Here is a 24,452-nt window from a genome sequence, read left to right on the forward strand (position 1 = left end):
AAGATTTTATTTATTTATTCGACAGAGATAGAGACAGCCAGCGAGAGAGGGAACACAAGCAGGGGGAGAGGGAGAGGAAGAAGCAGGCTCATAGCAGAGGAGCCTGACGTGGGGCTTGATCCCACAACGCCGGGATCACGCCCTGAGCCAAAGGCAGACGCTTAACCGCTGTGCTACCCAGGCACCCCATTGGAAGCCATTGCTTTGCAGCCCTCTCCAGGTCCCTCCTCTCCTTGGTGATTTTGAGTGATCACCAAGGTTGGTCACAGTCATGCTTGCTCTTAGAACAGTTTTCAGTTTCTGAGCTCCTTCTACGCATCTTTCCTTGCGTCCACACAGACGCAAGTTAAAACATGATTGTATTTGAGACACAGGTATATTGCCTATCTGGAACAGAAACCCAGCATGTAAGTTGACATGGACCAAGATGTTTTGTTCAAACAGAAGCCCATCTTCTTGCATTCGGAAACCCTGTATAACCCTAATTCAGGGTGAGAGCTGCCAATCTCCACGTGAAGAACAGGGTGGGACGTTACTACCTTGGGAACTTGGCATGTATTTCTTAAATAAGCTTGCTAAATGGCAGTGCCTGCTCGTACAAAGAAGCCACAACGTGTCTTTGGTCAGATAAAGTTGAAGATAGGTCTATTCCTCAGACACCTTGTCATCTCTAGGATTACCTCTTTAGCCTTTATTGTTAAAGTCTCTTGCTGAAAATGCCCTCCTTTTTAATATCTCATTACTACCCTAAGAATGCAATATATCTAATTTAAAGTAAATTCCTTAAAACGACTACTTGAAATTCTTCTTCTTCTCGTATTGCCATAAATGTCTTGGAAGAGCCCCTCCTCACGTTCACTCCATCTTTGCATTTACAGCTAAGTGCTGGTTGGTCAGGGACTCTTTCCGTTAGTGGTGGTTCCTGAGGAAACCCCTGGAAGACAGCCTTCCGTGCCTGCTCTGCTCCCTGCAAGCAGATACTCATTCTTGTTAGTGGGTGATGCTCTCGGGACTTGGGTTTACTCATTTGTGAAATGAGGTGGTTGGGTTCCAGGTCCCCAGAGCCCTTGTGTTCTGGGTCTCTGTGCCGTGGTTAAGTGCTTTTCCTGTGTGAGTACTTACAGATTTCTAGGAGTCAGCTCCAAGAAGTAAAACATCGTAAATACCCTCTTTAGGCATTGTAATAGCAGTGCTTATAATTAAGGTCTTTGTAGGTCTTTGTACTTTATGAGCTCAATGAGTTCATCTCAAGCGCTTAGTAAAAAGCGCAGCTTTTTCATTTCTTGGTGAGTCGTGCAATAAAACCTTTCTTATAAACCAACAACAAAAATGCGGTCAGTCCTGATGATGATGATAATTATAGCTCACTTTTACCGGGTATCAGGTACTGCCCAAAGTCTGCTTTACATATATGAACTTATTTAATTAACTCTTACAGCGGTCGGGTCCTATGCTTAGGCGTGGGGGACGTGGCAGACCAACTCCCTGCCTTGGCGTGATTTACAGTCCAGTGTGGGGAGGGAGATAAACAGCACAACACAGAAGTGGAATATAAGTACATTAGGTGAAAATACTTGCTATGGAGAAAAATAAAGTAGGGAAGACAGAGCTGGATCATGCTGGGAGGAGTTCCGGTTTTATGTAGTCAGGGAAGGCCTCCTGAGAAGGGGACATCAAGTGAGATGTGAGGGGGAGGGCACTGGGTAGATGGGGGGCAGGCCAAAGTGAGCATGTGCCTGGCGGTGGAGGGATCGGCCTGGAGGCCAGCGTGGCTGGAGCTGAGTGAGTGACCCCTGGGGACAGGAGTGGGATAAGATGTTTGAGAGGTGTCTCACAGTTGGAAATGTCCTGAGAGATCTTTTAGCCCAAACCCTTTCCCTCCTCGGCTCCCCTTCTCCTCTCTCACTTGTTCAGTTAGATAATCAGGGGACATCCTGAAGGTCACATTTACCAACAGCACCAGGATAAGAGCTCATGGTTTCATGGCTGTGAATCCCGCCTGCGCCCTGCTACCACCAGATCTGGAAAGCTAAAGAGGAAGTAAGCCCCTTTCCCTACCCCAGGCCCCTCCATCCGTGTCTGGGATGAAGGGCAGATACGCTTGATGCTTATCATTTGCGGTGGTTCAAAACCCTATCAAAGCACCGCTGGTGCTGAGCGTAGCAAATACTGAGGCCTTGCTCCTAAGAGAAGTACAGAGCTAGGTTCCTGGGAGTCTGCGGTCACAGCATCTTCATCAACCTGTCAATACACAACCTTGTTTTATGTGTGTTTCTGTTTAAAGACACCTTATTTAACGTACATTGTTGATGCATTAACACTGAATTACACCAGCAGCACTATAACTCCGGCCTGAATGGGCTTACCTAGCACACCTGTTCTCTTCGTAAGGCACTTCGCAGCCTTCTTGCTCTTGCAAACCCTGGACAGCACCTTAGCACTTTGCTTCAGGGCCATGTTACCAGTGAAATCATCAAGAAAAAGTACAAAATGCAAAAACTGAGACACTATATAATCACATAAAGAACACTTGACAGTACGAGAGCTAAAACAAGAAGGCAAAGCGTTGCCTTGTTCAGCCTCAGCTGGGAACATGCACGTCAAGCAACCTGAATTTTTTGCCACTGTTACCTGTCCACGAGTGACCACAGAAGTGCGACAAGAATTGATTTGGGGGTTACAGATAAAATTCAGCGAGTAGGTGAATTTGTGAATATGAAATCCGCAAATAGTGAGCATGGCCCGTTTTTGCACTTGAGCCATTCCGGGGAAGAACTTTATTCAAGGCCAAGCAACATCATTCTTTGTGGAGTCATCCATTGGCCACGTTTTAGAGTAGAGGGTCAAATCACTTCTGAATGGCCTCAGATACTGCCTGTAAAGCATGCTTTTGCCTAACTGCTATTAAGACTGATACTCTCTTTATTTGAGGATTGCATTTTCCATATTGCAAGTAGACTTGTTATTAGTCGAGATGGTAGATGTAACTTCCTCATCTCCCTAGTGTCCCGGCTCTGACTATTCCCTGTTTCCCCAGGTCCCCAGCCTCCAGCCCGGGGGGAATAGCCTGTCTCCTGACTTCAGGCTCTCTCTGCTCCTTTCTTTGGATCAGCATCTGCTCTAAAGCTCACATGGCCATCCTGCTTTCCCTAGCAAAATAAAGTGGCCTACTTTATGTGCAGAACTTGGATATTCATTATGGTTTTACTCTGTGCTTACTCTGCAAATAACATTTCTCAACTTTACAGCAGCAGAAATATAATCTATAGTGTAAATCAGCCATGTGCATCATAGAACTTGCCTCCCAGTCTTTTCCAAGACTCCTGTAGGGGAAAATTAAAATACCATTCACACTTTCAGGGAGTAAGAGTGGTTTCCCAGTAGTGCAGACATCTGCTGCTTATCAGCAGGAATAGAAGCGGGATCCTGCCAGCCTAGCTCCTTGGCCTGGACTCGCACGGGCTCTTACTCCAGCTCGGGGAGTGTGGGCCGTGAATCTGGTGTTTACTGCCACAGGCTCAGCTTCTGCTGGCATTCGAATGTCTCCAGCAAAGTTCCCTTCTGTCTAACATGGTCCCTGTCCCACCAGGAGAAGTTTCAGTGGTTACCGTCAGCTCATGATTCTTGGGAGATGTTCTGTGGGGACTCTGAGTTGTCCTGGGCTGTGGGCTATGGGTTGTGGCAGGTTGGAGCCATCCAGGAAGGTTATGATTGGATGTTTGGCTGGGGAATGAGGGGTCGACAGGCACCCTAGTAGGACATGTGAGCTGTCAGTTTTCAGAAGTCCCTCTTGCCCCCAGTCTTCTGCCCTTCGTGAGAGTGACCATTTCACATCATATAAAAAACAGTCTTTTGCAGATGCTTTTGACCTTGCCTTGCAAGGGTGGGGTTATACCTCCAAGGATGCAGAAACTGAGGACAATTAACTTGCTGAAGCCACAGCCAGAGAGCAGTAGCCCTGGATTCCTGATCAGATCTGATCTGTTCTTGCCATGTTACCTGAGCCTGTCTCCAGTTTGAGTGTCTTCATGTGACAAATACTTACCGAGCATGTAGTGTATGCTGGGCCCTCTTTTGGGTGGTGAGCATTCAGCGGTCCACAGAACAGGCCTGGTCTCCAAGAACATTCGCGCTTATAGAACAGCTAAGGCGAAACAAAAGACTAGGCGTAGGATCTGTCCGGTCCTCTGCTCCACCACTTTGCTGAACTTCATTGAGCTGGTCTCCTCTTCTGTAAAATGGAGAGAATAATCCACCTTGAGGGCTAAGCCTTCTATCAGATTCTAGCAGGTGGTTATTTCCTGTGTGACCTTAGGCAGTTCAGCTACGCATTCCAAACCTGAGCCTCTCACCTGGAAAACAAGAAAGGTGGCTTCTGCCTTGCAGGGCCGTGAGCACCTGTCCTGCTTCTCCTTGTAAAGCATGTGGCATTTACAACGTGACCTGTAAATGTCAGTGCTCTCCTTCATGCTTTTCCACAAGTCCAGACTCTCAATTTTGTGTGTCAGATAGCACAGAGTAAGCACTTGGTAAATGGTCACCGCTAGAAAGATGACGATGGTTATATGGGAAGATGTCTAATGTGATCGGCCTGCAGGTTAATGTTTAAATACGCACATGCACATAATTTGTTCCTTGACATTCTGGAAACACGGGGCTCCGTCTCTTCTTTGCATCCATTTCTGCTCAACTTTTTCACTGATAAAAATTGGCCTCAGAATGCCGGTGTGGTTCCTGGGCAGGACATGACTAACACGATGAACGGTGTGCTCACTGAGGCACAACCCAACGGCCTGTCTCTGGCACCGGCGATGAGTCTCTGAAGGTCCCAGCGGTTAAGACGTGGAAGTGGACTCCTTGGGCGGCATCTTTGCGCATGCGTCTGCCTTGGGCTGTTGATTAAACACCAGACTGGATTTCTTCCAGAGAACGAATCCTCTGGTCCGCCAAGTGGAGCATCCGGTTAGACTTCCCTTTCTTTCTGTAAATTAATAAATTGGCATTCTGGTTTTTATTTTTAAATGCATGTAAATGTCTCATAATGTGGTCTCGGTTCACCCTACCCTGCGGATTAACAAGAGGCCCTGTGGACCAGCATTGTAAATGCTTTTGGATTGCCATGGAACCCTGGCCTTTCGTTAGCTGCAGAAAGCCTTTCAGGGAAGAGAAAGAGCTGGACCCTGGCTGAGGAGGCCGGGAGGCCTCAGCTCCGCCCTGGGCTGCCCTGTTGTTCCAGAGCCTGACAGCCCTAGGCCTTCTCGCACCACGACAGTGCTCTGGCCTGCAGGGATGAGCACAGGCCTCAGACAGCTGATTGCCCGTGTATTTCCTTTGCCTCCATGGAGACTCCTTGCCTCCAGTGATGTGTTACCAGGAGGTGGGGGTTGGGGGAGGTGGCAGCGAGGGGGGGTGGGGAGGGAAGGAAGGAAAGTAGGAAGGGTAATGGCGCCCTTCCGGTGGACGGTCTGTGCAAGGGCACCAAGACTGCCTCAGGGCTAGTTAATGCCTCAGAGAAGTCTCAGAGACCCCCCTGAAGCAGTAAGTACTGTGAGTACTTTGCGGTGCTCGTTCATTCCCTATTCGGGGGGTGTTTCCTTTTCCTCTGCACTTCTGGACGGGAGTTCTCTGGGGCGTCTTCAGAATGGGAGCCGGTCTCCCTGACCTCTGATATCCGCGTGCGCTCGCTGTTGAGTAGTTAGGACGTGTTCGTTGTACATTGGGTGAGGGGTTGTAGGTTCTCTCTGGGGTCCCAGGGTGTAGAGCAAGGTATGCCTGCCTGGCTTCCCCTCCTTTAGGAAAACCAGCGTCGTGTTGCTCCTGGGAGGCAGCATGGCAAGCTGGGCTTGAAGGCCAGCCGCACTGTGGGCCCGCTGGTGACCTTTAGCTTACATACCACTGCATTCGTCAGCTCAGGCTGCATAATGAAATACCACAGGTTGGGTGGTTTAAACAACAGGAATTTTTTTTTCCTCCGTTTTGGGGGCTGGAAGTCCAAGATCAAGGTGCTGGCAGGTTTGGTTTCTCCCACAGCCTCCTTCCTTGGCGCGCAGATGGCGTCTTCCCTTGTGCCCTCTCTCGGCCTCTTCTCTCTGTGCACACATTCCTGGTATCTCTCTCTCTTCTCTAAGGACATCAGTCCTACTAGATTCAAGCCCACTCTTATGACTCCCTTTAGCCTTAATTACCTCTTTAAAGTCCCTGTCTCCAAATACAACCACATTGCGCGTTAGGGCTTTAACATATGAATTCAGAAGGGGGCACGATTCAGTCTGTTACAGCCAACCACCCTATGCCTCGGTTTCCCCATCTGTAAAATAGACATAATAGTAACAGCTTTCTCATATGTTGTCATACAGATTAAGTCAGTTACATATGTGAAGACAGTGTCTGGCATCTGGCCCTGGCCCTGGCTCCTGGCACAGAGCTCCTAAAACCCGCAGGATTTCCTATGCGGTAAGAGCACTAGGAGCCTCTTCTGTTCTAACGTTTAGTCTTCGATCCTGGTTCCTGAAATAGAGTTCCTAAACCCGTTGGAATTTCCTGGGTGACAGCAGCACCTTTTGTTCTAATGAGGCGACTCTCGTTGGGCTCCCAGATGGGAAGCTGGTCTCAGAAACACTAAGCCATGATTAAAAGGTTGGAATTTTCAGCCTTACTCCCCATTCTCCAGAGAGGGGAGAGGGATAGACATGGAATTACTGGTAGATTGTGTCTATGTGATGAACCCCCATAAAAATCCCTGAAGTACGGGGTTCATACAGCTTCTGAGGTAGTGAATTCATGCAGGGGCTGGGGAGCGGTGTGGTCAGAGAGGGCTCGGACTCTCAGTACTGTCCCCACACCTCGCACTCTGCAGCTGTCCCATCTGGCTGTTCTCAAGCTACATCCTTTTATGACGAACTGGTAATCTAGTAAGGAAACTGGTTTCCTGAGTTCTGTGAGCTGCCCTAGCAAGTTAAACCCAAAGAGGAGGTTGTGGGAACCTCCAGTTTATAGCCAGTCAGTCAGAAGTACAGGGGACAACCCGGGCTTGCCTTTGGCATCAGAGTTGGGGGGAGAGACAGACTTGTGGGACTGAGCCCTGAACCCGTGGGATCTGGCGCTATCTCCAGGTACATAGGATCAGAATTGAGTTATATTATGGGACGTCCAGCAGCATTATAGAGGACCACTTGGTGTGAGAAAAAAAAACCCACATATTTGGTAACCAAAAATGTCATAGCCAAGTGTTCTGTCGGTACCGAAGGTGAAACACAGGAGAAATGACTTTATCTACTCCGTATGTTGTGCACAGACACACACACTCCTAATTAATGCGTGTGTGTGACCCTGCTGTCTCCACCTCAGCCTTCCCCCACCTCCTGCCTCCTCCTCACCACCATATGCATAAATGGTAGGGTTAAGTATGATGACCGCGGTACCCCAAGTCACACCCTTCACGATGGTTTATGCAGCCTCGAACTGGCCAGAGTTCCCTTAGGGAGTCTGTTTTCTCCTTCCCAACGTGGGGGGATCAACTCTTTCACTTGGTTGTAAGAATGCTGCCAAATTAAATGGGAAAACGAATAAAGCGCCTCTCTCATAGGAGCTCAGTAAATGGAAACTCCATCCCTCTTCATTCTACTTCTGGAATCCCCTCACCTAAGTACAAGTGAGAATATTGCTTTTAAGATAATAATAAATACTTAGAAATATGCTTATGACATACTGACGTGAGGATTTCCTTGTCGCACAGAAATATGTATCTTGTGTCTTAAATGAAAAAACACACTGATGTCAGGATTTCAGTGCTGCACAAGCGTGTGTCAGAATCTAGTGTGGTGGCACTGTCCTGCTCTCCAGCATGGCCTCAGCTCCATGTCACCACTCTCCCTGGCCACATGAGGAGGTAGCAAGGAGCCCGGGCTGCTGTCTGTGCAGCTGGACTGTCTCATCCTTACCGAAGAGATCTCTCAGTGAGAAGGAATGCGAGTTTTATTTCCTCTGAATGAGAGTAGGGCAGCAAGGACTCCCCAGCGACAGTTAAATGTTTAAAGTACATGCAGAATCACATCTCTGTCCACTCCCGCGTGACCGCCCTTGCGCATTCTTTTCAGTACATCACTGGTTCAAACCTTGGTTTCTATAAATCTCAAGGTGATTGCGTTTCTCAGCGTTGTGTGGTGTTAAGTCAGCAGGCATTTCTTAGAGAACAGTTGAGGAAGCGTCCCCGCAGCCAGGGGCTGCCTTGGGAATGGCACAGAGCGGGAGAAATAAAGACACATCTGCTGGGGGAGAATCCTTATATATTCATTTAAGGATTTAAAATCACCGAAGCCTGAAATCTTGGGAACCCACGTGGCTCCACGTTGTGCATGAGGGGGAATTGGAAACTCTGCTCCTTAACTCCTGAGCGCATCTTTCCTCTAATTGTGTTAAATAGCTTTGATTCCCCATCATTGCGCGTGCTCTGGGGCGTTTCCCAAATACGGAGACTGTGGTCGGTATTCCTGCCGCTTGACCTTGCATGTTTCCAGAACATTTACTAGGGACAGAGCCTCTTATTTGCTGGTGGCTGAGGTAAAGCCAGGTTGGGAACGACCCTCCATGAACCGACCAGGCAGGAAGGAGCAAGCAAACGAGCCCGGAGATGGCTGTCGTAGACAACAGTTCAATTACACATCCATCCTCCGTGCCTGGCACATTGTAAGCAGTGTGCGCGTGCTATCTGTTGTTATGGGTGGTACCTATTATTAGAACTGTCCTCTTTGTAGAAAGCCCTGTCAGATGTTAACAATGGGTGTACTTTTCCAGCAGGGTTGTCTTGTTCTGAAAGGTAGGAAGGGGGGAAATTCAGTAAATGGTCCTAGTGGGCCTAGGGCCCCCAAGGGCCAGGAGTCTTGTTTTGTGCCTCATTGTTCACCATGTTGTCGGTAGTCAGGGAGAAACAGCAGGAATGGCTGAAGCGCTCATTGGGGTCAGCACAGAAATGCTCTCTGGTCCTCCCTGGCTGCCTGGGTCTTGCTGAATAATTAATCAGGCTCATTCCTTGCTTCGGCCGGATGGAGAAGTGGGTCAGGCTCCACTCCAGAGTCCCCAGGCACCTCTCGAGCAGAGCCCACTGGGATGCTGGACTTGGAAAGCATTTCAGTGTTTCAAAGAAAAGCAATAGCAAATAAAGCCTCATTATATTAAAAACAGTGTCCATGATGACAATGATTCCTCCATGTAATGACCACGAACACCGATTAACTAAAGATTTCCCTATTATGGAGGCAGTGTCCAAGGAAGGTATGTTGAATCTTGAAAAGCCTGTGCTTTTTTTTTTTTTTAAGATTTTATCTGATTATTTTTGAGAGAGAAGGCGTGCACACACGTGCAAGCAGGGGGAGGGGCAGAAGGAGAGAGAGGTGGAGAATCTCAAGCAGACTGCACCGAGTGAGGAGCCCAATGCAGGGCTCAATCTCATGACCCTGAGATCATGACCTGAGCTGAAATCGAGCCGAAATCACTTAACCCACTGAGCCACCCAGGTGGCCACACCTGTGCTTTCTTAGAATAGACTCTGAAAGTCATTTGAAGTCACAGCCCTTTGCTTCCCGAGGGCTTTTCTTAACTCTTCGAGAAACATCCCAGGACGTCAAATGTCATGTGCCCTAAATGGCTGTGTTAATCTGGCTACCAGGGTGGAAAAAAAAAAGGAAAAAAAGGATAGTCTCACTGGTCAGATGTGGGCTGTATGATTATTTGAAAGATTCTTCTTCAAGGGGCCTATGTGGCTCAGTCGGTGAAGTGTCTGCCTTCAGCGCAGGTCATGATCTTGGGTCCCAGGATCGAGCCCCACATAGGGCTCCCTGCACGGTGGGGAGCCTGCTTCTCCCTTTGACCCTCCCCCTGCTTGTGGGCACGTGCTCTGTTTTGCTCTCCTTGCTCACTCTCTCTCTCAAATAAGTAAGATCTTAAAAATAAAAAAGGTTCTTCTTCATAGTCACATGTAGCAAGAATACGTGTTTTCCTTCCCCCTGGCCCCACCAGTACGGATAGGAAAGGTCCCCACAGAACAGCTCTGCTTCACCCAGGCAGCAGCTGGGATCACCGGATCACCGGGATCACCGGATCACCGTGCTCTTGGGCTCCAGGGGAGAATGCCAGTCTCACGCCCGCTCCCTGGGGCTTGCATTCACTTCCGTGTCTCCACTCTAAGGCCTTTGCCAGTTGCCCTTTCTCTGCCCAGCATCTCCCCGGGGGAGGGGACACCCTTCTCTTTTAATTCCTCCTGCACAGCAGTTGGCTCTTTGTAGCAGGCTTTTTCCGGAGCGCCAAGGATAATCGAGGGGCTCACGGTGCATCAAAAACGGGACATTGGGCTTACCTCCTCTTTACAAGCCACCCACTCAGAGACTGTGCTTCCTTCCCTAGGGTTGTGCAGCCCTTTCTCCTGACCCCCACTTCCCTTCATGCCCATTTCTTCCGTTCTCCCCTAAATGCCTGGTCATTTCTGATGTAGAGCCATTGAACCATTCTCCTTCTCCTCCACTTCTCCAAAAAGAGCTCCGCTGCCACCCGGCGAGCTCCTTCTCCCCCCCACCCCGCCCTGTACGTGGGTCCTCACGGATGTCTTGATGACTGAGTGCTCTGGCATCTAACTCCCTTGGAATTCTTTTAAAGTACTTCATATTCTCAGAGCCTTTGGGAAGTTAGTGAAAGCTTTGGGCCCTTTCCCATAGTGTGGAAACACACAAATAATTGGGGATATATTTTCACGAGGTTTAGAAGCCCATCCATGGATCCCCCCACCCAGGGCCGTGGACTCTTGGTCAAACCCCATGATGTAGGCTGAGGAGATGAAGTCTGCCCTTCTGAAGAGGACAGAGCCTCCTCCACTCCTCCCCAGGCCCTGTGGTCTCTCCCCACCCCCAGCCACTAAGGTATGTACTTAGTCCTGCTTCTATCATTAGTTGGAAAAACAAAACAGGCTGGCTGTTGGTGGCATTCCCCAATCTCAACACATTTGACAAGGACCAAAGACCGTGAGGAAATAGTGGTCACCTTTTCTCAACCAGCTCCTTCGTACCAGACCTTATAAAGGTACTTAGCACAGGCAATCCTGTTTAATCATGCCGGTTACCCCCAGGAGGTCCGTACCATGTCCTCACTGCAGCAGACATGGAAACTGAGGCTCACCAAGATTAAGTAACTTGGCTCAGATCACCCAACTTGGGATTTGTTCCTTGAAAACTTGGGGCTTAAACCACTATGCTCATGCCCTCGCCTCCACACCCTGTACCTTATTCATCTTGTTCACGTCCCTGGAGCTGTGTGACCTTTGGTGTCATAGCCAAATGAATTCGTCCTTCCAGTTTTTTATTTTTTTTACTTTTTTTTTAAGATTAATTCGTGTATTTGAGAGCAAGAGAGTAGGGGGAGGACAGAGGGAGAGAGAGAATCTCCAGCAGACCCCATGCTGAGCACAGAGCCTGATGTGGGGCTCGATCCTATGACCCTGAGATCGTGACCCAAGCCAATATTAAGAGTTGGATGCTTAAGCACCTGAGCCACCCAGGCACCCACCTCCAGTTTTTTAAACTATTACATAGAGCAGAGCCTTTGGTCTCTTTGGTTCCTTGATATGTATCTAGTACCTGGCTTATATGTCAGTGTTTGTTCACTGAATGAATCCATCCATTCTACAAAGCTCAGCTCAATACCACATCCCTCAAGTAGCTGTCCAGGGCCGCCTGGGTGGCTCCGTCTTTAATCGTCTGACTTTGGCTCAGGTCATGATCTCAGGGTCCTGGGATCGAGTCCTGTGTCAAGCCCCGCAGGGCAGGCTCCACGTTCAGCAGGGAGTCTGCTTCTTCCTCTCCCTCTGCCCCTCCCCTGACTCGTGTGCATGCACGTGTTCTCTCTCAAATAAAATCTTTAAAAAAAAGAGCTATCCAAAATGCCCTCCTCTCTGAGTTAAAAAAACAAAACTGCCTTTCCATGAGCAAGCAACACACGTGTGTGTCTCTGTGTCCCCTTATTTCATGTTGCCGTATTATGGATTCCCCCTTGGTGTCTGCTCGAGAGTGGAGCTGTGTGTGACTCATTTCTCTCTGTCTCCAGGAGCTAATAGGCACTCAATAAATGTTTATTGACTTGAATACACAGTTGTTATTGTGCTGCAGGGTAATTAGGCTTAAATGGTAAGTCACTCCCATAAATGAGTGTTAATGAGGATTACATGTGTAATGCTAGACAAAATTGTAGCTTTCCTCTATGCACGTTTCTGGTTTTTTAATATCTATAATTTAGTGTTGCTGTTGACTCGAGTATCATTTCCCTCTTTGTCATTGCTTCTCGGTAGTCACAGAGCACTGACCTTGATGCGGGCATTGAAGCTGCCGCTTTGTGCACGTGGGCCCGTGGAAGCACCATATTCCCGGGTGCTGTGCACTGGGGCTGGCCCACCTGGGTAGAGGCGAGGCTGGACCCTCCACTCCAACAGCTCCGGTTCCCTCATCTTTCCCCTCCCCCATCCCTGTCCCACCGAGTGGTCCCGGGACAGGCCCCCCAGTCCTCTGCCTGCACGGTCTCATCTTGCTTGTCCTCATTAAAGCTCCAGGAAAGGAAAAACAGATCACCTCCGAGAGAACAAAGAACGAAATGAGAGCGCCTCCTGGATCCAGAGAGAGAAGAAAGTGAACATTTGCTGCGGGCCTACAGTGTGCCAGCTGCTTTCCCTTTCTGATTTCCTTTGGATCTACTGGAAACTCTGGGAGCCTCTATTAACACCATTTTTCACCCGAGAAAACCTAAATTCACAGAGGCTGAGCACCCACTGATGGGGGTGTAGGAATTCAAACCCAGAATTGTCTGGCCTCTAGAAACCAAGGCTTTGTGCTGTGTTCTGTTCCTCCACACGTGTGTTTGGAAGAGGTTTTCCCCAGGTGTGTGTCTGTGTTAATATAGGACTCAAGAGAAAATGAAGTTGAAACATGACATGTGTTTCCAACCAAGATATGACAACTTGATTCCAGTGCAGAGAAGGAGAACAGATGGGAGAGAAGGACGCCTCAGGCCAAGAGCTGTGTCCCTTCTCATTCAGCCGCGACGGTCATTCCCCTAATGCCAGTGATGACTAATGGGAGCAGGAGCAAACTCTGCCCAGTTAATCCTCACAACACGTGACGGGTGGTTGGGGGACAGGGATTTTTAGTATCAGATGAAGAAACTGAGGCACAGAGATTTTAACTAACTTGCTCAAGATCACGAATACTAAGTGGCAGTCTTGGGATTTCCACCCACATTTTACTGTCTGGACCAGTCTTAGGGACAGCATGACTTCGGGGGAGGAAAGATGTCTTCTGTCTACAGCAGGGGCTTTCAAAGTGTGGACCCCAAAACTTAGAGACCGGAAGTGACTTCCCCAAAAGTCATCACTTAAATCCAGATTCGTCTGATGACACTGTCCATTCTCTGAACCACTACTCATTTTTGCGCTTTTGGTAAAGAGCTCTTGAAAAGTGAACATTGGGGCGCCTGCCTGACTGGTTTGGTCAGTGGAGCATGTGACTCTTGATCTCGGGATTGTGAGTTCGAGTCCCACATTGAATGTAGATTAAGAACAAAATCTTGAAAAGAAAAATAAACATCAATCAAAGGGCAAATGTTGGGAGGTTTTTTTAAATTTTGGAAAAAAAGTATTTTAAAAGTAAGGTTGATTAAATATTTGTTTTTTTTGATTGAATATTTTGGGCTCTTCGCATACTCTGAAACAAACGTTTATTCCCAGAGCTGATTGCGCAGGACGTCAGGATTTCCAAGCTTAAGGAAAAGTGATGGTAGTTGTAAACCTTCCTCGCCACACGGGGGCAGCACCAAACAGCACGGGTTGCTCTTTGTGGCTTGGTTCTTTGGGAGGACGAATTCGCCTCCTGGTGAAGCGTAGTTATTCCCCTTACACCTGTTTCCTCTTACTAAAGCCATGGGGACCTGCAGTGAAGCTTTATAGATCAAAAACGAAATTACCACAGCAGCAAAATTGCACAAGGAAAATTACTTAAATTCGTGGTAATAATATAGTTAGGGCTCTTGTTTTCTTTTAATTAGTGTGACAAACAATATATTTCATGTACCATTTGTATTTCTTAGCCAAGAAAAATACCCTTGGATTTTAGTGAACTTGTTTAAATCGAAATCCATGTATTCTTGAACTCAAGGGACAAAAAGCAGCCAATATTCCTTTTTACCTTCATTGTTGTTAATAAATTCTTTTGAGTATTTACAGGCTGTAGGATTTTGTAGCAGGCAATTAAAGAGAGTGGGAAAATGTGTTCCTGGCTTCTAGTTTTAAGGGCATATGACCACCCCACAGTGTTTACCATTCACCTCTGCTGGGATCACCAGATGCTCAGACTGATAGCAGCTTCTAGCGATCTTGAACTCTGTTTCCACTTGGGCATATCACAGTAGCCCATCCACGCCTCAGTTTCCACTCTAGAGGCTGAATTCACTGGAATTTGACCAGAGGGACTACAATAATTTATTATCCAAACTGGGACCCTTTTGAGAGCAAAAGGAGCCACTCGGTCATTTTGCTAGAACAACAAACATAAACCAGAGCTGTCCTGGGGACAATTGGAACGTGTGGTCACACTGACTACAAATCATATCTTTTCATTTTCTCCCCTTTGATGACTCCAGCTAAGATTTATTGTAGCACTCTGTTCATTTGCTCTTTCCATTCAACAAATGTTCACTGACTGTTCTTTCCATTTTTATAAATGAAAAAAAGATTGAGATTTTATAAATCACTTGGCAAGATCACAGTACCAGTAAATCAGAGCTCAGATTTTAATCCAGGCTGTCCCTGCTCTGGGCCATATACACTCAAAACTGTACTGATGTTGCTGACTGTTCTTGAGCCTTTCTGCGGACGTAGCCCCGTCTGACCCTGTCCCTCCAGTAGAATCTCGGGCATATAGAGAGTGGTTAAGAGTGGGAGCCCAGAACCCTGGGTTCTCCACTTCCTAGCCTTGTGCTTCTTTCTCTTTCCTCACCTATAAAATGGGTACAGTTAACTTAGTATTGACCTCAAAGGGTTGAAATAAGGAGTAAATGAATTAATACCTTTGACATTTGAGCAATGTCTTATTTGTTGTGTCAGATGATACAACTATGCTGTGCTTATTTTCCGATATTAAAGTAGGTTGGGACGATACACATGTTCTCCAAGCTGGGAGAGTTTCCATTTCGTTTTTGACGCCGGAGGAGAGCACTAGCGGTGTGTGATACTGCGATTTATAAGAAAAATATATATTTGGTTGTTGAGATATATTTCTCTTGTGTTTGGTCTTTGTTTCCTGGCTCATAGCTCCTAAAACCCTTGGAATTTCCCAAGTGCTGAGAGTGAGTAAGGGTCTTTTGTTATGTGAATGATGTAAGAGCACTGAAGGCTGGGCGCTGGTTGCCAGTGGAGCCTACCAGGTTTAGAGGGTTCAACTTTCAGTCCCGCCCCCAGACCCCTGGGGAGGGGTGGAGAAGGCTGGAGATTGAGTTCCATCACCAATGACGAATCATGCCCTTGTTTTGTTGTTTGTTTGGTTTTTTTTTAAGATTTTTATTTGTTTATTTGAGAGAGAGGGAGAGAGTATGAGCAGGGGTAAGGGGCAGAGGGAGAAGGAGAAGCAGACTCCCGATCAGCGTTGAGGAGGGAGCCTGATGCAGGACTCGATCTCAGGACCCCAGGATCACGACCTGAGCTGAAGGCAGGTGCTTAACCAACTGAGCCACCCAGGCGTCCTAGACGGAGAAGCAGGCTTCCCGCTGGGCAAGGAGCCTGCTGCGGAGTTTGATCCCAGGACCCTGGGATCATGACCTGAGCCAAAGGCAGACACTTCACCGACTGAGCCACCCAGGTGTCCCTCAGTCATGCCCTTGTAATGAAGCCTCCATACAAACCCGAAAAGATGGTTGAGCTGCTCTAGCAAATTAATTGAATGTGGGGAGCGAGTTGTTGGAACCTCCAACCTATAACCTGGGCTCGTGAGTGGCATCTGAAGTGGCGGGGGGGAGAGAGGGGACGGTCTTGTAGGACCGTCTTAACCTGTGGGATCTGATGCTATGTGTGGGCACTGTCAGAACTGAGTCGAACTGTAGGACCCCCCATCTGAGAACTGCCTGTTGGTGTGTGGACAAACCACACACTTTTGGCAAAGGTGGTAACGCTGAGTTCATTAGAAGGCGGACTGTAATGAGATCAGAATGGCAGGCTGGGGTAGGTTGTGGCGCTGTGCTTTCACTGCTGAGGAGGGAGGTTGGCGAGCTACATGGTGCTTCCTGCAGGAGGGCAGAAAGGGAAACTTTGGCATAGCCCCCGGAAGTTGTGAACCGGGGAGGGTGTGCTTGGTCTCGGGCGAAGGGAGCAGAGCTGCTGAAGGGGCTGGCAGGCCTGCTGCTCACCGAGGCCGCCCCGCAGCGGGTCCCCAGCCCGCCCTTGTGCCCGTGGGCATCCTTCTTCACCTCGGGCTGGTTTCCCTGCCGCGGACACACAGGCACAGATGAAAGGTGAGGGCATCTCCAGGAAACTTCCCTAGGGACACGCAGTGCTGAGTAGCTTTTGCGGCTGTCCCAGGGACCTTCTCTTTTTGATGTATTTGTTTTGTTTTATTTTATATTCAGTTAGCCACTGTATAGTATGTCATTAGTTTTTGATGTAGTGTTCAGTGACTCATTAGTTGCTTATAACACCAGTGCTCATCACAGCACGTGCCCTCCTTAATGCCCATCACCCTGTTACCCCTTCCCCCTACCCTCCTCCCCTCTGAAACCCTCAGTTTGTTTCCTGGGGTCCATGTCTCTCATGGTTTGTCTCCCTCTCTGATTTCTCCCCCTTCAGATTTCCTTCCCTTCCCCTATGATCCTCTGTGCTATTGCTTATGTTCCACATATGAGTGAAACCATGTGATAATTGTCTTTCTCTGCTTCTTCACTTAGCAAAAATCACAATGAGATACCATCTTACACCACTTAGAATAGCAAAAATTAACAAAACAGAAAACAACAAATGTTGGCAAGGATGTGGACAAAGGGGAGCCCTCTTACACTGTTGGTGGGAATGCAGGCTGGTACAGCTATTCTGGAAAACAGTGTGGAGGTTCCTCAAGATGTTAAAAATAGAGCTACCCTATAACCTAGCAATTGCACTACTGGGTATTTACCCTAAAGTTACAGATGTAGTGAAAAGAAGGGGCACAGGCACCCCAATGTTCATAGCAGCATTGTCCACAATAGCCAAACTGTGGAAGGAGCCGAGATGCCCGTCAGCAGATGAATGGATAAAGAAGATGTGGTAGATATATACAATGGAATATTACTCAGCCATCAGAAAGGATGAGTACCCACCATTTTTTAGTGTCTTTGTAGAAGGCATCGTATCCCCGTCAGCTCAGGGCTGCTGTTCTGTCCCTGGTGGTCATGAAGATACTCCCTGCGTCCCCTCTAGGACAGGAGGAATCTATGTGTTATTTCCTTAAACAGATTGTGTTTGGTATTTTGGTGGGTTTTTTCCCCTTGAAAGTGTGGTTAGCAACTCAGGCAGGAGGTAGCCAGTCAGGGCATGGGCATGAGACAGGGAAGGTTGAACTGAACAAACGTTGTCACTTTGGGACAATGTGTAGCATTTCTTCCTTTTGTTAGTGGTGAGTCCTGTTCTCCAGCCTTGGTTCTTGAGTTTGGCCAAGAAGGAATTCAGAGCCAAACTCATGCAACCAAGCATTTAATAGCATTCAACGTGGAAGTACACTCTAGGTGGGGTAGCAGGTGGGCCCAGAGCTGGCTACTGCACGGGGGGTCAGGGTTGACTGGGTTAATAGACTTGCATGAGTTATGAGGTCAGAGTGATGGCCATGGGACTCCTCCCACATGTGGAGAAGGGGAGGTTTTGGTCCTACATGGTCCCTGTTGTAATTGCCAGGGCAGCCATGCCCTGCAAGGGGGAGAGGTCAACACCTCAATGTAAATATAGTATAATGAAGCCAGAAGTTACTTGAGGACAGTAGTTTTAGGAAAGAAGAATTCATGTTCCCGGGGGTTTGCTCCCTGTCTGCATTCCAGAGATGGTTGGCACTTTCTGCCTTTTTCAATAGTCGGACAGTCCTGTTCCATGCTCCTATCTAGCCAGCTGCCTTCTCTATCAGTCTGATTATGAAGCTCACTCTGGAAACCTTACAAGATACTCTGAGAACCAGCCTGCCGGCTTCCGCAGATTTGTGGCCCCTTGTCTGACCCGCCTATGCTGGGAAGGTGGGCGGCTGCTTCAGCCGTTGTGAAGCTGGGGAGGGACCCCCATTCCGGCCACCTGGCGTCCCTGGCAATTGGCAACAAGCAGATCTGTAGCCAAATTAGCCTTCACAGATCCCATGAGTTTTCTTTTTTTTAATACATCTTTGAATTTTCTTGTTGCAGCATGCATATAATACTTTTTTATATTTTGAAACAATTGAATAACTAAACTTTAGAAAGGAAGACAAGGAGTGCGACCTCAAAATGTATCGAAAGGATAAAAGAATAAAAGGAGCTTGTGTTGTTTGGTATCTCACAGCTCGTGTGTTGTGTGGGCTTTTGGGATTTGGTGCTAATTACAGATGCTGTGGGACCTGAGACCTGTTATCACAAAAGCACATTTTCCCCCCGTCTTCCCTCATTTCTGGGAACTAGAGAATATGTTTTGCTTCATCATTATTAGAAACAAGTGCCAAACATGTGTTTAATTCTTTCTCTCTCCTGTTGTCTTTTTCTGGGTGTTTAACAAGTAACAGATCTCATGGGTGTTGCATTTCTTACTATTTAAAAAAAAAGAAAAAAAACCCCACCTTATTGTAGATAAAGGAGCTTAAAAATCCTCATACTCATCAGCCCTATAATTCTACTTCTAGTCATCTACTCCAAGAAGAAAATCTGAGCGCACATACATATACAGAAAAGTAGGCAAGAAGATATTTATTACTACATTTTTTTAAGATGTTATTTATTTAACAGAGAGAGCACAAGTGGGGGAGTGGCCGAGGGAGAGGGAGAAGCAGGCTCCACGCTGAGCAGGGTACCCGCTGCGGGGCTCGATCCCAGGACCCTGGGATCATGACCTGAGCCAAAGGCAGATGCTTAACTCACTGAGCCACCCAGACACCCCATCACTACATTTTTATAATAGCAAAAGGCAGTCAAGGTTTAATTTTCTAGCAATAGAGGATTCGTTTGTTGCGTTCAATGACCGGACGTTATGGAGTGATTGGAGGTGCATTGGGCATAGCCTGCAGGGAATTTTGTAAGGTGGTGCAGATCGGCTGCGGTCAGTGCGTGCCTTCATGCCCTGTGCTTTGTCTCACAGTGTTTCGCCGTGCGCTCGCTGGGATGGGTGGAAATGGCAGAGGAGGACCTCGCCCCTGGCAAAAGTAGCGTTGCTGTCAACAACTGCATCAGACAGCTTTCTTACTGCAAAAACGACATCCGGGACACAGTCGGCATCTGGGGAGAGGTGAGTAACATGGGGAGGGAATTAACAGCAGGCTCACTCATGCTCTGCTGTGCTTCCCAAACCCCCAGAGCTCTGCGAGATGTGATACTGAGGGTATCTATCAGGTGCATTTGCCCAGAAGGCAGGGAATGTGGGCATGGTGTACCCTTTGATTTAGCTGTTCGCCCTGCTAGATCCCGGTGAGGACTGGGCCCTGAGAGAGAACATTTGTCTGTGTCTACATGATGGGGTCTGACCGGTATCCCCCAGTCCCAGGGATGTAGGGATGGGTGCTAGGGCCCAGAAACCCCTAAGCTTGCATGCAAAACTGGACACACCATTATATAAGCAGGAAAAGAGATGTTCTCTAAAAGTATGTCCTCAAAGGGGAATGTGACCCCTACACATACACACAAAAATGCTGATGTCCCTGTATTGACCCATTATCCTTTTTATAACGCTTTCTGCTTTATGTATAATCGGAAAATCAATATTATACCTGAGTTTTTAGAATAGATCACTGTATATTCTTTCTCACTTTGAAGAAAGTAATTCTGTTTTTGAAATGTTAGTTGACATCATTTCAAAAGGAGAGTAATAAGTAAAAATACCAAGTTCGTATAAAAGTCATGTCAAACAGGAAAAGCTATATGCCTGCCATGCTCTGAGACCTGTAGAACAGGTATTTCGAGAGCGTCTTGAAATAGTGCATGCTACGTGAGTCCCCTGCTCTCGAACCATGCCCAGTTCATACCGAACATTGGCAGTTCTTTGATGGGGCTGTTTGGAGCCCCGAGCAGCACTGTCAAAATGGGAGGGAAGTTCCCAAGGCTGCCCATGGAAGAGTCTACATACCTTAGAATGGGGCTGAGCTGTATTGCCATCCAGACTTTAGATCTCAAGCACAGGGAGAAAAAAGGAAGAATTTTCTCCTGTCCAAGAAAAGGACATCTATTTGGTGTTTGCCTTTACCATGCTTTCACTGCATTGCTTCCCACCTCCCACCCAAATACCCAGATATGTCTTTCCCACCATATTATCTACCTGCCTTCTCTCTCCTTCAGTCAAAATGCTCTTCCACCAAAAGAACAAATCTCAGCTAGGATTTAGAAGAAAGGTTGGCATAATTCATACTAATGTGTGAATGGCTGATGAATACCACCGAGGACTTGCCACCAGGTACTTGGAAGAGCTTAGTAAGACTCTAAAGGAATCTACAATTGGCAGGATACCTACAGGAGAGAGAACATCGTATGGGAGTATAGGGCAAAGGGACAGCCATGCCTGAAAATCCTCTGTGTCTTCCCCCCTAGTTAGCCCCTCTAAGCCATTCCTATTATTCTCAGTTCTTCCTTCTGAACAATGAATTCTCCATTCTTCAGGCAGTGCTTCTAGCTCGTAGTGTATAAAGTAGAGCTCAACACTGAGGGTGATGAGCTCTGCCTTTTTGCCAAGCCCACCACGTACAACACAACTCCTTAAATATCTGTTGAGTGGCTGACTGAAGATAAGGTCATGACTGTCGGATGAGTGTCTCATCTGTAGATGACAGCTGCGTAAGCATCGCTATTTTTGTAACAAAGACCAATTAGCAAGACTTTACGATGGTCAACCAGGAGCTGCTGTGTGTTGACGAGAAAAGCAATAGGATGTGTTGGGAAGACATGTGTGTGTGCTGAATGACTCCGCGGAAGCCACGCCATATTTTCATTCAGGGACACTCCACACTCAACCAGCCATTCTCATTTTGGACAACCTGCTGGAAGTTGTCCTTGGTTCTGTCCAACAATGCAGAGAGGGTCAGTAGAGTTAACCAACAAAGACAGTCTCCGTGACCTTTGGGAGGACCGGCGGGGGTTTCTAAGCGGAGTTAGCCCAAAGGAAGTGCATCACTCCACTCAGTGACGGGGCCCAGGCCTCCCCATGGGTGACGTCCCATAAAGCGTTAAAACAAGGGCTTTCGGAGTCTGTTAGTATCTGCAAGGTGTTTGTCGTGGAGCAGCTGCACGGAGATGGGGTGGCGGTGACCAGATGGGAGTTGTCCTGGGGGCCACTCACTCGCGGGTCTAGAGGAAGATCCCTTAGGCTGCGGTCAATGCTTCATTCTTGGGGGAAGGGCAGAGAGAGGGGAAAAGGCACCAGACATCTATCAGTTCACCCAAACAGCTCTCAGTTATTCCAAAGTGCATCACCTGCTTGGCACTGGCAGGACCTGGGACCTGCCCCCTCCCCTATTCCCAGCTCTCTGGGGCTCAACGATCTTACATCTCCCGAAGACCACTGAGCTGCTGGCCTCAGCTAAGGCCGGAAGAAAGGAGACACTGTCCTTTAGTGAATAGCAGATGTTTAATCATTTCTCAAATTATGTCTGAGGAATCACAAGGAGAATAAAGTTGAATAGTCTAGCGTTCTTGCCCCCAGAGAGCCAACCTATGTGGGGAGACAAGAGCCATGCAAGTGGTGAGAAGCCGTGGCCTCCACTGCCCTGGTATTACAATAGGGTCCATGTCACTAAAGGCCTCCCAGCCTCTGGGTCAGACCTGACACAAGTTGCCTAACCTTGAAGCCTCAGTTTCCCTATCTGCTAATCAGAGATAATGACACACCAAGCTCTTAGGACAAGTTGGAAAGATCACGAACCAGTGTGCCCCCAGCCCGTGGCATAATATCTGAGAAGTGATCAGGTCCTAGAAACATTACTGCTGTAATACCACGTGAGTCACAAATGCAATTTGTCAGCCAGATCACATAGAAGCGAGGTGCTGCAAATGCCGAGAAGGAGTGGGACGGTCATTGTTGTGGGAAGGCCGTCGGGGGCATGCCTGGCAGGGTCTAACTGGAGAGGAAGGGACAGAGACATGGGTTATGAAAATGACAGGCCTGGCGTTAGCGAAGGACCAGATTCTCCAAGGAACCTCCCATTAGCCTTTTTTCTCAGAGTCAAGATTCAGAATTGTAAATAATTAAAAACAAGAGCCAGCTGGAAGGCAGGCTAGGGATGCATTTCAGAGGACGTGGAGAGGGAGAGAGGAACTGGGTATGTGCGAGGCATATGAAAGATTTATGCATATTTTTGTCAGGAGAGGATGTTGCTCTCTTAGGAAAACAAATCACACACTGGAAGGGTGGCTTCTTTTGATCATTGCAACGATGTCCCTAGAAAACCGTGTCACCAAGTGTAGCTTCCTGAGGAAGAAACCATGTTTTCTCATTGAATCCCAGGGGAAAGACATGTACCTGATCCTGGAGAACGACACGCTCAGCCTGGTGGACCCCATGGACCGCACTGTGCTCCACTCTCAGCCCATCGCCAGCATCCGCGTGTGGGGCGTGGGGCGCGACAACGGCCGGTGAGTACCCGGGGGTGCTACCGCCTCCTGTCGCCTCAGCACCGAAGCGTGGTCTTGCTGCTGTTGCCCGTCACGGGATGTCAAAGGGGACAATAGACTGTCCTTAGAAGTGTAGAGAATGAAAGCCCATCTCTCTCCTTGCCTCCTAATCCCTCCAAAATGCTTCCCTTCCTGGTTTCTGAACCTCAGACCTGTTGTGAGCTCTGGATCCTGTCTTCAAGTTCTGCGTTTTTCTCCTCCTGCTCATGCTTCTCATCTGAGTTGCCAGCTCACCCGTGCTCTCTGGACCCCTGACCTTTCCCCCCTCTTCTCTGCAGTCTGGGTTCATCTTAGCCATTTCAGAAGCCCTCCTCGTGGTGCTTCCTTCTTAGAGGGCTTGCTCGAAGGGAGAGGTTGTGCCACAACCTTTAGGGCATTAAACCACGGTGAGCAGGAACTTCCAGCGTTTGGGGTTGGCCGAACTTTGTTAACATTTGAAATGCCCAGTCATGTCAAAATTCCATTCAATGTGTGTTTTTCTGAAATTCTACTGAAAATGTGTTATTTAGAGCAAGTACTTCTTACATGCGTAGTGAATTGTCTGTTCCCCAGGATGTCTGGAGATAAGGAAGTTCAAAAACATATATATTCTAAATAATAAAATGGCGGTTATTGCAGAGATCCTACTTAGATACCACTGTTAAATAATTGGGCTACATTGAATGCATTTAGTTCTTGAATTACAGTTCGTTTTTGGCAACTCTCAAAGTACCTGGGGTTGTCCTAGCACTTAGGGATCAGGTATAGGATAATTACTTACTGCTTTGTTGAAAATGGACAAAAGCAGGTGAAAATCCCAGATGACAGAAAGATGACTCTGCTGGGCTTGTGGTTCCATTCCTGGGCATTCTGGTTTATTGGGTCATGTGGTCCTCTCTCGGGGGCTGTGCCTTGGCTTATCCCACCCAGCCTTTGTCTACCAAGGCTGGACATTTGTGGGTTTGGCACTCTTTTAATGCAGTTCCAAGTCCCAAGCCAGAAAGAAAAATGGTTATGCACTCCTCAATCTCAGAACCAGCATTTTTGCTATAGCCAGACTTAAGAAACAGTCTGCAAAAGAGAAGGCTGAAGTGTCTTCTGGCTGCTGATTGGATAAACCTTCCTGGTGGCACAGTTGTGTCTTTGAGCTTTTGTCGCAGAGTGATGAACAGTGACAGCTGGGCCAGGTGCACAGGGGTGGGGGGGGACAGGAATGAGTGGATAATTTATGCGTACACACCTGTCATTCACTTGCTTGGCAGAGCTATAGCACTGCAGTTGACGAGTTGACATGAATTGATGAATTTTACAAGAAAAATACCCAATGATGATGTTTGCTCATCATTAAAAGCGTTTAGCCTTAATGGAAGGGTGTAAGATGCTCAATCCTTCCCTGGTCTGTGTCTCCTAGGGTTGTTTTTAACACAGGAGCCTCAGTGAAGATCATTATTTACATGCACAGCTAGATGGAGTTGTGTTTTCTTAAGTTTAGGCTGTGAGCACATTTCACTGATGACATTTTCAGCCTCCCCCGTTTTTTCAAGTGAGGCCAAGGGCCACCAGTTCAGAGAGGAAAAGATTCAAACTCCAGCTGACAAAAGTCTTCA

General features: G+C 47.8%; 1 protein-coding gene across 13 annotated transcripts in view; it reads left to right on the top strand.

The window, feature by feature from the left end:
* Positions 1 to 24,452, top strand: part of APBB2 (amyloid beta precursor protein binding family B member 2) — a 318,990-nt gene that overhangs the window by 218,057 nt on the left and 76,481 nt on the right. For all 13 annotated transcript variants that reach the window (XM_034671908.1, XM_034671900.1, XM_034671907.1 and 10 more), the window contains 2 exons: positions 19,352 to 19,498; positions 22,700 to 22,827. In XM_034671908.1, coding sequence (XP_034527799.1) covers positions 19,352 to 19,498; positions 22,700 to 22,827 — 275 coding nt within the window. The remainder of the gene's footprint in view (positions 1 to 19,351; positions 19,499 to 22,699; positions 22,828 to 24,452) is intronic.

This window comes from Ailuropoda melanoleuca, chromosome 11 (genome assembly GCF_002007445.2).
Source record: "Ailuropoda melanoleuca isolate Jingjing chromosome 11, ASM200744v2, whole genome shotgun sequence".
Taxonomy (NCBI): Eukaryota; Metazoa; Chordata; class Mammalia; order Carnivora; family Ursidae; genus Ailuropoda; species Ailuropoda melanoleuca.